The 12850-nt window shown below is 46.0% G+C and overlaps 2 protein-coding genes across 6 annotated transcripts in view; one reads left to right on the top strand and one right to left on the bottom strand.

The window, feature by feature from the left end:
- Window positions 1-11157, top strand: part of RIOX2 (ribosomal oxygenase 2) — a 27964-nt gene extending 16807 nt beyond the window's left edge. For 2 of the 5 annotated variants that reach the window (XM_060098642.1, XM_060098641.1), the window contains exons 5-11: window positions 1760-1863; window positions 5161-5263; window positions 6249-6420; window positions 8554-8642; window positions 10098-10184; window positions 10668-10784; window positions 10995-11157. In XM_060098642.1, the coding sequence (XP_059954625.1) occupies window positions 1760-1863; window positions 5161-5263; window positions 6249-6420; window positions 8554-8642; window positions 10098-10184; window positions 10668-10784; window positions 10995-11090 (768 nt within the window). In that variant the 3' untranslated portion in view covers window positions 11091-11157. Of the gene's footprint in view, window positions 1-1759; window positions 1864-5160; window positions 5264-6248; window positions 6421-8553; window positions 8643-10097; window positions 10185-10667 lie in introns of all 5 variants that reach the window. The other 3 variants (XM_060098643.1, XM_060098645.1, XM_060098644.1) reach the window with 3 other exon arrangements.
- CRYBG3 (crystallin beta-gamma domain containing 3) overlaps window positions 11081-12850 on the bottom strand; it is a 114600-nt gene continuing 112830 nt past the window's right edge. Inside the window, exon 22 of the mRNA XM_060098639.1 lies at window positions 11081-12850. Within this exon, the coding sequence (XP_059954622.1) occupies window positions 12762-12850 (89 nt within the window). The 3' untranslated portion in view covers window positions 11081-12761.

The following is a 12850-nucleotide window of genomic DNA, read 5'->3' as shown; positions in this document are numbered from 1 at the left end:
CCTCCGCCTGGAATCCTTTCTCCCCAGGTCTTTGCATGGCTGGCTTGCTCATTTCCTAAAGTCTCTACTGAAATGTCATCTTAGCAGAGTGAGGTTTAATGGACCATCCTGGGTAAAATAGCACCTCTAATCCCAGACACACCCCGCCGCCCCCCACTTCCATCAACATCATTCCCCTCCTCCTCCTTCTGCTTATTGTGTCTTCTTTGCATTTGCCATCACTTGACATTATTTATTTGCTGCTTTATTTTATCCTTCTTGCCCCACTAGAATGTCTTCATTGTCTAGTGTACCTTCTCCCTTCTCAAATGTTTTTCTCTTCTGGAGTGTGCTCCATCAGGGCAGGTCTTTGTTTTGTTCAGTGCTCCCCACCCCCGGTGCCTAGCACAGGTGCCTGGCTTGGGTGGTGGGCAGGGAAGGGTTAATCAGGTGTTTGTGGAATGAATAAATGAACGGATGGATGAAATATGTACATGAGGGCCTCAGTCACAGGGCTGGCACGCAGACTCTCACAAATGATAGCTGTAATTATGAGTAATGCATTTGTTTACTTGAAGTACTAGTTTCCCTGTCAGATTGGTGTTATTCAGGGCAAGATAGCTCTTATGAGTACATATATAATTACTTATGTATGTACTTAACCTTAAAAAAAGAAGTGTTTTTAATCTGATATTTCTTGAGCTCTTTCTCCAGGGCCCATGCTCTTAACCAGTGAGATAAGGCTTCGCAGGGTTGCAGAGAGCAGATAAGCGACTCTCAAGATTCCCTCTCCTCTGCTCAGGCAACTGCTATATACAGAATGTTCTTTTTCTGGTTGGGATTAGGGAGGAGGAAGCTCCTGGGCAGTAGTGATTTGGGGAAAATATTTCTGTTCCGTGGCTTGGGAAAGAAAATAGGACAGGGTGGAGGAGGCTCACCTGCTCGAGAAGTGACTGATCTTTAGTTACATATAGTGTTTAGGTTCAAATGAAGGGTCACAGGGTTTTTCATCCATTCTTCCAAACATCTTTTGAGCCTCTGGTGTGTGCTGGATGCTTAGGTGGTTTAGGCCCTGGGGTTACAAGATGGATATGGACCCTGCTTGGAAGAGCTCACAGACTATCAGAGACTGGCAGGTAAAATAAGAATTATAATACAGCCACAGCCACTTGCCCAGCATTGCTCCAAGAGCTTTTTGTTTTTGGCCGTGCCGCGCGTGCATCATGTGGGATCTTAATTCCCCGACCAGGGATCAAACCCACGGCCCCTGCATTGGAAGTGCAGAGTCTTAACCACTGGACCGCCAGGGCAGGCAGCTCCAATAACTTTTTTCCTTTAATCCTCAAAATAATTCTGTGAGATATGGGGCGATTGCTTCCATTTTACACATAAAGGAACTGAGGCCTTGGGAGGTCAAGTAATTTGCTGGGGCCGCCAGCGAGTGTAGCCTCTGTATGGCTCTAAAGCTCCTATTCCTCACTGCCCCCTTTGAAGGGTGTGGAGGGCGGGAGCAGGCTTCCCAGGCACAGGCTGTCACCTTGATCCCAGGGTGGCTTCAGGTGTATCTGGTCTCAGCTTATGAACAAAGAAAGTGACTTCAGGCTCTGGAAGCCTCTCCAGGATTGTGGTTCATGGTGACAGGTTCACAGACACAGCAGAGCTAGACGGGTGGAAACCACATAGAGGTTTCTAGAATGCAGAACTGAAACTCACAGCCTTTCTAGAAAAACGAGAAGATATCCTCCCTACTAACTCCTTCCCCCCCTTTTTTTTCCTTTAGCCGGGAGACTTGCTGTACTTTCCCAGAGGGACCATTCATCAGGCGGACACTCCCTCAGGGCTGGCCCACTCCACGCACGTGACCATCAGCACCTACCAGAGCAGGTGAGCACTCACCTGTAGCCTTGCGTCGCCGACAGCTCCGAGCTGTGGCCGCAGCGGCGTGTTCAGGAGACGTGAGGGAGTTAGCTGCTTCTCTCCTACATATCTGGCCCCGGGGTTTCCGGCTGACTTCCTATTCCTTCAGCGTCCTACCTGTGCCATTGACCCACTCGTCTGGGCTTCCTCCTGGCCTGTCATGACCCTGACTCTACAGAACGCTGGGAGATGCCCAAGTAAAGGCTCCCATGGTTTGGGAAGATAGAAGCGTAGCTGTGGGTGTGGCAGTGTGTTTGTGTTGCCAGGCTGGGCTTGTAGTCTCTCTCCCACACCCCTATCCCCCGCCCCTCTCCCTCCCTTCCCCTCCCCTCTCTGTCTCTCTCTCTCCCCGCCCCCTTCAAAATTTTTTTTGATTGTGGTGAAATATTTATAACAAAGAATGTGCCATTTTAACCATTAAGTGTCCAATTCACTGACATTAATTATATTCACACTGTTGTGCAACCATCACCACTACCTGTTTCCAAGACATTTTTATCGCCCCAAACAGAAACTCTATTCCTTGAAACCTCTGGGTCTATTTTAAGGCTTCCATTTTTTACAGTTCATGAAATCAAAGTCAGAAAGGAAGTCTGGAACAGTGAGTCCTAAAAGCACATGTGCTAAAAACAATTCCAATTAAAACCATGTTCCAGTTCAGCAAGTGCCTCGTCACAAGACAGGGCCTGGGCATCAGTGCCCAGTGAGTCATTTCCTGGTAGCAGCGACCTCAGTAGTCCAGGTCCCATTAAAAACGCCAGTCACTAATTTATTCATCATGCAGCACTACACCTTGTGCTAGTTGCTGGCATTGTAGGCATGGGACTGAAGGAGCTTTGAGAGAACTTACTCTCTGGGAGGGGTGGAAGGAGGGGAGATAGGCGTGTAGTTACCCAGCAGTGTGATACATCCCATAGGTTTGCAGAGGAGACTCTGGGAGCACAGAGGGACGCACTTAGCTAAGCCGGGGCCTCAGGGAAGGCTTCGGAAATGACTTGACACCTAAGCTGAGGGAGATTCACAGGATGAGTCAGTACAGGTGGGTCAGGAGGTCAGAGTAGGAGAGGATATTCCCGGCCTGAGGGACAGCCAGTCGCCTCCTCACTTCACAGCTGTATCATGCAGAACAGGTGAGTAAGCACTCTTCTGCCTTCTCGTCTGGCTTTTCAGCGAGCAGTGAACCCCCTGTGTTTAAGAGACAGGAGGAGGTACCTGGAGTCTGGCCTAAAGTTAGGCTCTCTTTTCCCCCAAGTAGAAGCCGAAGCTCGTTTGGGGCTTCCTTTCTGTAAAATGCCCTTGTCACCGTGGCTGGTCAGGTGCCTTGCATAGCGAGAAACAGTCTCTGAGGGCAGCTCAGGAAGAGCAGGGGTGACGGGGTGGGTCGTAGGAACTGGGGAAGGGCAGGCCACAGGGAGGCTTCTGAACCAGAAGTTCGTTCTGGACCAAAGCAGCTCTGGGCCTTGGCAGCCACATATTGCTAGTTTGGCCCCATGAATGTCCATCTTCTGGTGCCCCGCCGTTGAGGTTACTCAGCTGTTCCCTCTTTCTCTAATTCTCCCTCTTTTTCATTTCTCTCGGTTCCCTAGTAATCGGTTTTCGCTCCCTTGTTTTCCTTCCTCTGGGTCTGTTTACTCACAACATTGGCTCATCACAGGCCATCCTCGGTTACTTCTCTGACCTCCCTCCATCTCACTGAACCTATTAGCTTTTGCTTCCACTGAGTGCCTGACGCGCTGTTTCCCAGTCCCCAGGATGAACTGGTGGCCTTCCCTGGTCGCACCCACCCCCTCTGCAGGCAGCAGGGCTGGGCAAGAGCAGTCTGAGTTACAGAGGATGCCTGCCGGGGGCTGTGGGTAGGCACCGTGACCCGTGCATCTAATCTGGATGCCGACCTGGGCCTTGGTCAGCGGGGCCGGTGCTGGAACGGGACAGATGTACCTCGAGGACCATCGCTCCCCGGAGATGTCCCTATGCTTTGGTCCTGGTGCTCCTTAAGGCCTGTGGCAGAGTGAGGACTTGGGCCTTTTCCTAATGCCTCTCAAGGGTAGCATCGCTGGACATTTAGGGCCAGCCGTAGGAGGCCGTGGCCTGTCGATTTGGCTGCTTTACCAAAGTGAACCCCTCCAGAGGTGTTCTTTCCAGACTTTGGAAAGGCCCAAGGTCCGTTTTCCTAGAAGAACACAGAGCTCAATTTAACTGCACTTAAACTCCCCCGTGAGCTACTGCTGCGTGACTTGTACCTGGGACCCTTCAAAGGACGATATTATTTCATGCTGCTGAAAGGTCTCTGTGTCCTCCAGGTCGAAGTTCAATCAAAGGTGTGAGGTTGGGTGTAGCATTATGTCACAGAGTGGTGAGGCTACCACGGAGGAGTGGACGTTTTGGGGGAAGTGTCTCTCATGTGGCTTTTGTCCTCTTTTGCCACTTTTCCAGGAGGGAAGCATAAACGTGTTAATTTTGCTTACTGAGTGAGAAGCAAAAGTCATACTGTGAATTTCCATTTTGCTTGTAGCCAGCAATTTGAAATCTTCTGGTGACACAGAGGAAAATTTTAAACAGCTCAGGAGTGTTTAAAGAGAGCAGCCCCACAGCGTGTGCTTCTCACACCGTAACACATTGAGGGGTGAGCGATTCTAAATGCCCCAGAGAAAGCAGAGGCAATTGAATACTGATGCTTGTCCCGAGATGGTGTTTTTGGCCTCTGGCTTCTATCTCCTACCCCAGTAAGACCACTGCCAGAGTTTAACACGTTGCAAAATCAACTGTTTTGAAATTGTTGATGTTGGATATTTTGCTGAGGAAGAGAACCCCTCTTTTTTTTATAAGGAACAAAGGAAAACGTAGTGCTTAATTGTTCAGATGATTACACAGTCCGGGGATCTTGCTGTTACCCTAAAAGTGTTGCTTTTGGGTTTTTTTAATGTTGAAAACATTAAAAAAATAACTGGTCCCTTGAACTTCCTACTTTATGACAGTCTGTAATTAATTCTCTGGTATCTTTACATTTAAGACAAATCATGAAGGAAGCCTAGCTTCCCACCTTTAATTTTGCACCTGAGTGTCTGGGATGGGAAGGAAGGGAAGACTGTGACTGATGAAGGCCGTAGTCTTTATGCTGAGTAATGTGAAATTAGTGGAGCTCAGGATGTCAGGCCAGGGGAATTGGTGTGACAGTTTGTAGCTTTAGGCTTTTAGTAATCAGTGTTCTATGCACATTTCTTATGTGTTCACTCTTTTTTTTTTTTTTCTCGGTACACGTTCCAGTTCATGGGGAGACTTCCTTTTGGACACCATTTCAGGGCTCGTGTTTGATACCGCAAAGGCAGACGTCGAGCTACGGGCCGGCATACCCCGGCAGCTGCTCCTGGTAAGGAGTAAAGGCAGGTGGGAAAGGAGGGGTAACCACGGCCCAGGCCAGCTGAAGCTGTGGCTCCCTCCTCGGGACCCCAGAATCCTCCCCGTGTGAGCCAAGCTTGTCTTCTCCCGGGCGCGGTGGTTTGCAGAACGAATGGAGTGCTGCACATTGCGTGCTGCCCAAAGGACCAACAGTGTTGTGCAGACGGCCCGCTTCCTGTACTTCATGGTGGCAGTGGCAGGCACTGGGAGCGCTGGCTGAATCAGTGGTTGAATGAATAACTAACCTGGCTTGGGAACTGTAGCCTGAGCACACGTGAGATCACTAGTTAGGAGAGACCCACTGGAGAGCCTGGCCTTGGTGTGCTCCCTGGCTTTCCTGTCCGTCCTGGTTTTACCTTTTTTTTTTTTTTTTTTTTGCGGTACGCGGGCCTCTCACCGTTGTGGCCTCTCCCGTTGCGGAGCACAGGCTCCAGACGCGCAGACTCAGCGGCCATGGCTCACGGGCCCAGCTGCTCCGCGGCATGTGGGATCTTCCCGGACCGGGGCACGAACCCGTGTCCCCTGCATTGGCAGGCGGACTCTCAACCACTGCGCCACCAGGGAAGCCCTGGTTTTACCTTTGAAACAGCGGCCCTGTTGGCTAATTTTGAGAAGATGAGTGCATTAGTGCTGAGTTGAGCAAAGGGTGGTTTCGTGGTCTGAAGCATTCACCTCAGACAGTGATTTGCTTTTCCAAAGGCAAAGCCGAGACTGTACCATATTCCCAGGGATCCCTCTTTTCAGGCAAAATCCTGAAAATTGATCTTTTTTTTGCAAACGGTAGGCAGCTTAAGATGAACAGTGGTTATGAGGAAATAAAGGGATACTGTTCTTAAGGGAGTGACATGGATCTGCATCTGCCCTGGGTGCTGGTGCTCAGTGGACCACTCCAGAGACTGGGACCTGGGCAGTAAGGTCGCTGGAGTCTGGGCCCGGACTCACTTCTGTGTTTCTAGCAGGTGGAAACCACAGCCGTTGCAACAAGAAAATTAAGTGGCTTTCTGAGGATGCTTGCAGACCGGCTGGAGGGCACCAGAGAACTGCTTTCAGCGGACATGAAGAAGGATTTTGCTATGAACAGACTCCCACCTTACTACCTGGGAGACGGAGCAGAACTTTCCACACCAGGTAGAGCTCGCTCTTTCCTTCCAGGTGGTCAGGGGCTAACGGGGGATATTTTGAGCTTTTCTGGGTGGGCACCTCTTTGAGCTGATGGAATGTATGAAGCATTTGAAGATGAATGTGGGCCTATCCTTAGTGTGAGGTTGGACAGGACATGCAGCTTGATGGGGAATGAGAGCCCTGTGATTTGGGGTGGGGAGTATGTGTGCTCAGGGCCCCTCTGGAATTCATCATCTTCAGGAAGTTTTAAGAACTTGAACACTGAAATAATCTTGTTGGAATTAACTCAGGGATGGGTAAAATGTTGCCATCAGCAGGGGAACTACCAGAATGCCCAAGATTATCAGACCTTCTCCCAAGTCCCAGGTGACTATTTGGTGACAGGTTTAAGGTACAGATGACATTGATAGACTTCTGGGTGGATGGTGATATCGGGGTCCTGGAGCAGAGACCACACCACACTCCTGTAGCCGGACAAAGCTGGGTTTATTGACTTGTAACAGGGAAGAGAGCACGCCGTTGGGGGCTGCAGGCACCTCAATAAAAGGATGTTGGAAAGGATTTATAGGATTTGGGTTTGAGTTAGGTGATTTTCAGGAGGGTTCAAGGAAGCAGGGCTTCACTCGGGATTGAATGCTCTCGGGAAAAAGGAGGGATTCTCGGATTGGGTCTCCTGTAAATCTTAGCCAGTAGCAGAAGGAGTGAAATGAAGCCAAGGTGACAATTGGTAAAGCAGCAGCAGCAGTCACTCAGATTAGCCAGGATGGGGCACGTTTGGTCACTTCTGTGGTTTGGACAGTGTCCTTGCTTTGGCCTGAGTTCTGACCTGATGATGAAGTGGTCTTGGTTTTGTCTCGATCTCTCTCAGTCACAACGTGGCCTCATTTAGTATCGGGGTTCTGTGTAATGGTCTGTGTTCTGCTGGAGAACACGGAGACACAGCCGTGAGTGCCAGGCTGGCTCTCAGGCTGCTTCTCTCTTAGGTACAAGGAGAGTTTCATTTTCACTAATTTTCATAAAAGCCTTATGACCAGTGGAGAACCACTGAGATAGATACACACTCTGCAAGGTCCCTTCTAACATTAATTCTATGTACATTTTTATTATAGTCTCTGGGTGGGGGGTGGCAGTTTAAAATTTGTTTTTGATAGCATCTACTCAAAATAGCACATGGTTTTTTTTTGTTTTTTTTTTTTTTTTTTTTGCGGTACGCAGGCCTCTCACTGTTGTGGCCTCTCCTGTTGCGGAGCACAGGCTCTGGACGCGCAGGCTCAGCGGCCATGGCTCATGGGCCCAGCCGCTCCGCGGCACGTGGGATCTTCCCAGACAGGGGCACAAACCCGTGTCCCCTGCATCGGCAGGCGGACTCTCAACCACTGCGCCACCAGGGAAGCCCTAGCACATGTTTTCCCAGCACATATTTTAATCTTTAGCAGAACAGTGTTCTGAGTATCGGCTTATGGCCCAGGATATTTTCTCCAGAGTTTTCCTTGCCTTAGTCCTTGTAGTCAATAAAGTTATGATCCCTCAACTCTTTCTCCAACCAGAAGACCCTGTAAGGCTGGTCTGATTGTAGTGGCTGCTTTTTCACTAAGTTTAATCCAATCTAGGAAAGAGTAGTTTTTTCTGTGGACTTTATTAGGTGGCTTTTTTATGACACTGCACTTGACCTACACAGGCTGAATAATTTGCCATGGTCATGCAACTAGTAATTGGAGGGGTGGTGAGCTCAGGAAGTCCTTTCAGAGTCCACATGTGGAGCAAGCAGGGGATAGAAACTGGAGACGTGAGAGAGTTCTGTGCAGAAGGCACGGTGGCCCTGTCTGTCCTGTGATAGTATGTGATCCCCGGGTACTGGTGACAACTATTTAATGAACTTACAATTAAATAAATAACAACAGAAGTCTGTATGTGTGTCTTCAGTATAAGGATGAGCTCCATCAAGCTGTAAGCTACACTTTTCAGATCACCATAAATGTCGGGGAGAGTAAATACGTGAGTTGGAGAGGGCGCCCCACATTTGGATTCACCTGCAAATTGTTACTAAGTGTACTTCCTAAATAGTTGCTCCTGCAAGCAAGTTTGAGCCTGCTGCTTTGCTCTCTGAAGGCTGGCTTTCCCTCTCTCTGGGTTTTCCAGGTGGACAGTTACCGGGGTTGGACAGCACTGTGAGGCTGCAATTTAGAGACCATGTCGTCCTCACCGTAGGACCCGATCAGGACCCATCCGTGAGTATCCAGAGGGGAAGAGGGTTCCGTTCTTCTCAGGGCATTTCCATCGCAGGCCCCAGGTTATCAGACTGACAAACGGCCCTGCCCTCCTCCTTTGGGCATCCACCTCCTCACAGCTTAACGCCATCTCTTTAGATCAGATCATGCCCAGATCTAACTGTTATGGTTCCAAGGTTTCCTGCCTGTTGGGCATTTGAGGGCTTGTCTTCGGCCCCACAGAACCCTCCTTCTTTCCTCTAATTAGTAATTAAATGTCTGTTCTCTGTCTCCTAATTCAGGCCAGGTTGCCTTTGCTTAGACGGCTGCAGCCCCTGTTCGTGCATCTCCCTGTCTCAGTCCCTCTCCCATCCTGTATACGGCGCAGACCTGCCTTTACATATGGTTTTGTTGATGGTTCTTCTCAAAAAATCTCTATTCTGTAGATGATGGAGAGGAAAACCTACATTTCATAACCTTGCCACCTAGCCCAGTGGTTCCCCAAACTGGCTGATTACAATCAACTGGAAAATTTTTAGAAATTATAAGCTCCTGGGCTTCGTCTGGTGTGGAGCCTCTGCATTTATTTTGAAAGCACTGCCACACAACCCTAAAGCCCTTGGGAACTCTCCCATGCCCTGTGGCTTCACCCTGTTCCTCCTAATCAGCTTTCTTGGGAGGTGTCCAATGAATGTCTGGAGGGGGGATGAGAGTCGGGGGGCACCTAGATGTCTCCATAACCAGATTTTTCCAGCCATCAGGGCCAGACCTGGAGAAGACTGGTTTATAACATATATATAAAACCTCAAAAGTATATACTCCCACATCCCCATTTAAAAAAAGAAAATCCTAGTTATTCTGATAACCAATCAGTCAGTTTGAGGCATTCTATTTCAGGCTAAGGCTTTTGGTGAGTGAGAGGTGACAAGGAATTTCTAAAGGTTCTGGAAGAGATAATACACTGCACTGTGTTAGGGCGGGTGGAGAGGGAAGGGAAGTCGAGACCATTGGGGAGCCTACTTTACGTGGAATAGAAGTTTCTGTAGATCACATAGCTGGTATTTCTTAGGAATTAATATTTACTCTGTGGTGTTCATAAATTGTCCATTTATGTATACCTAGGAATGTCAAATTTTCCTGATGCAAAAAGATAGTGCAGGTATGATGAAACGAAAAACTTGAATGTTTCATTGCTAAGTTGATATATAAATGGTTGCTTTTTCATTAAATCAAGTTTCTGAAGAGGTTATCTTTTTAAAAAATGACTTGAGTGGTCATTTGCTGCATACAAATAGTAATCTGTGAGTACTATAATGAAATACGTTCATTCTACATTGCGTGTGTATATATCTATATTTATCTGTATCTCATAACTTTTTGCCAGAAGGATTCTTTAGTGTTCAATAAATTTCACTTAAGCACTGAGGCATTAAGATTTTTCTTGGTGTTGACGACTTTTGCTTTGTTCTTTTTAAGGATGAAACTCGAGAAAAGATGGTTTACATCTATCATTCCTTAAAGAATAGGAGAGAGACACACATGATGGGAAATGAGGAAACAGAGGTTTGTTCCCACCTAAAATGCATGTCTTTCCTGGGATTTGGTGGTGGCTGGGAAGAATCTGTTACCTTTGATTTATGGGTAATGACCTTTTTTATGACTGCAGTGTGGACTTCACATTTCACAGATTGACAGCCCTTGCACAGGGATGATTAAGTCAGACGTTTCTGTGATATATGTACCTGCTTTAAAAGATACTAGGACCTGTGGCCTTGTAGGAAAGGTGTAACAAATGTGAAGCATTTCAAGTGATTAATATTTCTTACTCTATAAAATAGAATACCACTCTATAAAATAGAATACCTTTCATGAAGTCTGAGTTTTCATATGGGAATTAGCAACTTTCATAAGTTATCTAATGATTGATTGATAGTTTTTGTAAGTAGCTTATCTGAAACAAGTTTCATACTTGTGAAGGATATCAATGATGTATTGAGAATTATGGAAAATGCCACCTAAGTGACTAAATAGTTTATCTTTTTTCAGTCTCATGGACTTCGCTTTCCTTTATCACATATCGATGCACTGAAGCAAATTTGGAACAGTTCAGCTATTTCTGTCAAGGACCTGAAACTTACTACAGATGAGGAAAAGCAAAGCCTGGTATTATCCCTGTGGACAGAATGTTTAATCCAAGTAGTCTAGTGCCTTTGCTTCTTTTTTAATATGTATATATAAAATAGTAGACACTTGATTCTGCAAAGATTTACGTGCTAGGGAGCCCCTGTTGCTTTGAACCGAGGACATAATGAATGTAACTTTCCTTACCTGTGTATCTAATAACAAACATAACATGAGACCTACCTGTTACAGGTGACCAGTTGGCCATATGTACTAACAGAGGTACACAGAAGAAAGAACAGCAAATTACTAAATGTCCCAGAAGGTGACAAAAACTGTACTTCTTGACAAGTTTATTTATAATCCAGTGTGGTAGAAAAGGCACAGCTCAATAAATGTATCATTTAAATTTAAATGTCGTTACCTGGCTTTGTCTTTGGAAGAAACAACTTCTTTAAAGAGCCTCACTGGCTCTAGAAAAATTTTAAACAATTAACATGAAGAATTTTTTAACTTGGTTTTTTACAGTGAAAATATACATACCTTTGTGTATACACAAGGCCTCCCATTAAAATAAAGTTACCCTATAACATCAATTTCATTAAATAATACTGCCACACTAACAGGCACTCACATCTGTGGGCATAAAATAGTTTTACAGATGTTGCTTGAAAGATGACAAAAGAGCCTGAGATTGAAGGGAAGAAAAAAAAAAACAGTATTTACATGGAAAGACCAAGTCTCTATAAAAAATACTCAAAATAGTGGGTCTTTGAGTTTAAACAGTTCACTGTTACTTTACATTCTAAAGTGCATATAGGTTGATATTTTTTAAAATATCACTGGAGAATTTAATCTTTCTGTATATAAAAATAGAGCAGACCTTTTTCTGCTTTCTGGCAAAAGTTGGGGATGAAGGGAACAGTTGTCTCAATGTAAGTTTAAAACCAACTCAGGAGGGAAAAATGCTTGAGAATTGTATAGTGATGGTGGTAACGATTACTTGAAACTAAGTCAAAGACATTATCCTACCTGATTTTGCTTGAATGAAAGCTATTTAAAATGGGGGTGAAAAACTGAGTTTTCTGTCACATTTTGTAAAGTAAAATGGTATAGTCAAGGATCAAATACTACTTGGTCTTAATTTGAACATCTGAACTTTCCCTTTACTTCAGGCAAAGAAAAATTTGACTATCCTTACACGTAGGTGACAGTCTTTATAAACACTTCTTGAGGGTAGATCAGGTGAGGTCTCAGAACCAGGATAGGTAAGCCCTGGTTACTTACAGTCTTGTCACCCAGAAGGGTGTCTCTGTTAATACTTAGAGTGCAAGGACAGCCGCAGGCTATTTGTGCTTTTTTAGTTTGAAGGACCGAGCAAAGAACAGCCACAGAAAACACTCCTGTACTTGAGCTTTTTCCTTACAAAGCTGAGGTCCCTCCCTGGGGTCAGTTACAAGTGTGAATACTTACGGTGCTTCAGTTATAAAAGCTTCAGTAGGGAACCTTTAATGTTTATCTAATACAGCAGCTTAATAGTAAGGTTTATTAAATATGTTTTCAGATATTGCTAAAAAAATTATTCATCTTTTTAAAAGTATGACTTGACCTATAGGACTCTGCTTCTCTGTGCCTTGCATTCACACACACAACTACTAGGAGATTAATAACTAACACAGGATGACAGGATCACCAGTGTCCTATAGTGGCTATCAGGAACAAGATTCGTGTTTGGTGGAAAGGAGAGAGAACAGACTTCAAGAAACTTGCTCACCGAAGCTGGAGATCAAGCAGGAGTAGAACCTTTCCCAGAAATCGTAACGCATTCTTCACAGGAACACTGAATGACTGGCAAGAATATTTTGAGCTTTTCCGTGGTTAACAACAACAGTCTTCAAGGTTGGGGAAGAAGTTCATCCTGCTCAGTGATCCCAGAAGCATGAGGACAGGTAGCTTCCTTTTCACGGGGCCTGAGGGTCCTTCTCCCTTTGCTCTCTCTCAGGGATGCTGCAGATTCTCTCACAATATTTCAATGTCCCATTTCTGTGTTTCTTCTCCCTCCAGGGGCTCATTTACAATTACATGAGTTTTGTCATAATAATTTCCTC

This window comes from Mesoplodon densirostris, chromosome 5 (genome assembly GCF_025265405.1).
Source record: "Mesoplodon densirostris isolate mMesDen1 chromosome 5, mMesDen1 primary haplotype, whole genome shotgun sequence".
In the NCBI taxonomy this organism is placed as follows: domain Eukaryota; kingdom Metazoa; phylum Chordata; class Mammalia; order Artiodactyla; family Ziphiidae; genus Mesoplodon; species Mesoplodon densirostris.
The sequence above is the reverse complement of the archived record's forward strand: the minus strand, read 5'-3'. Positions and strand labels throughout refer to the sequence as shown.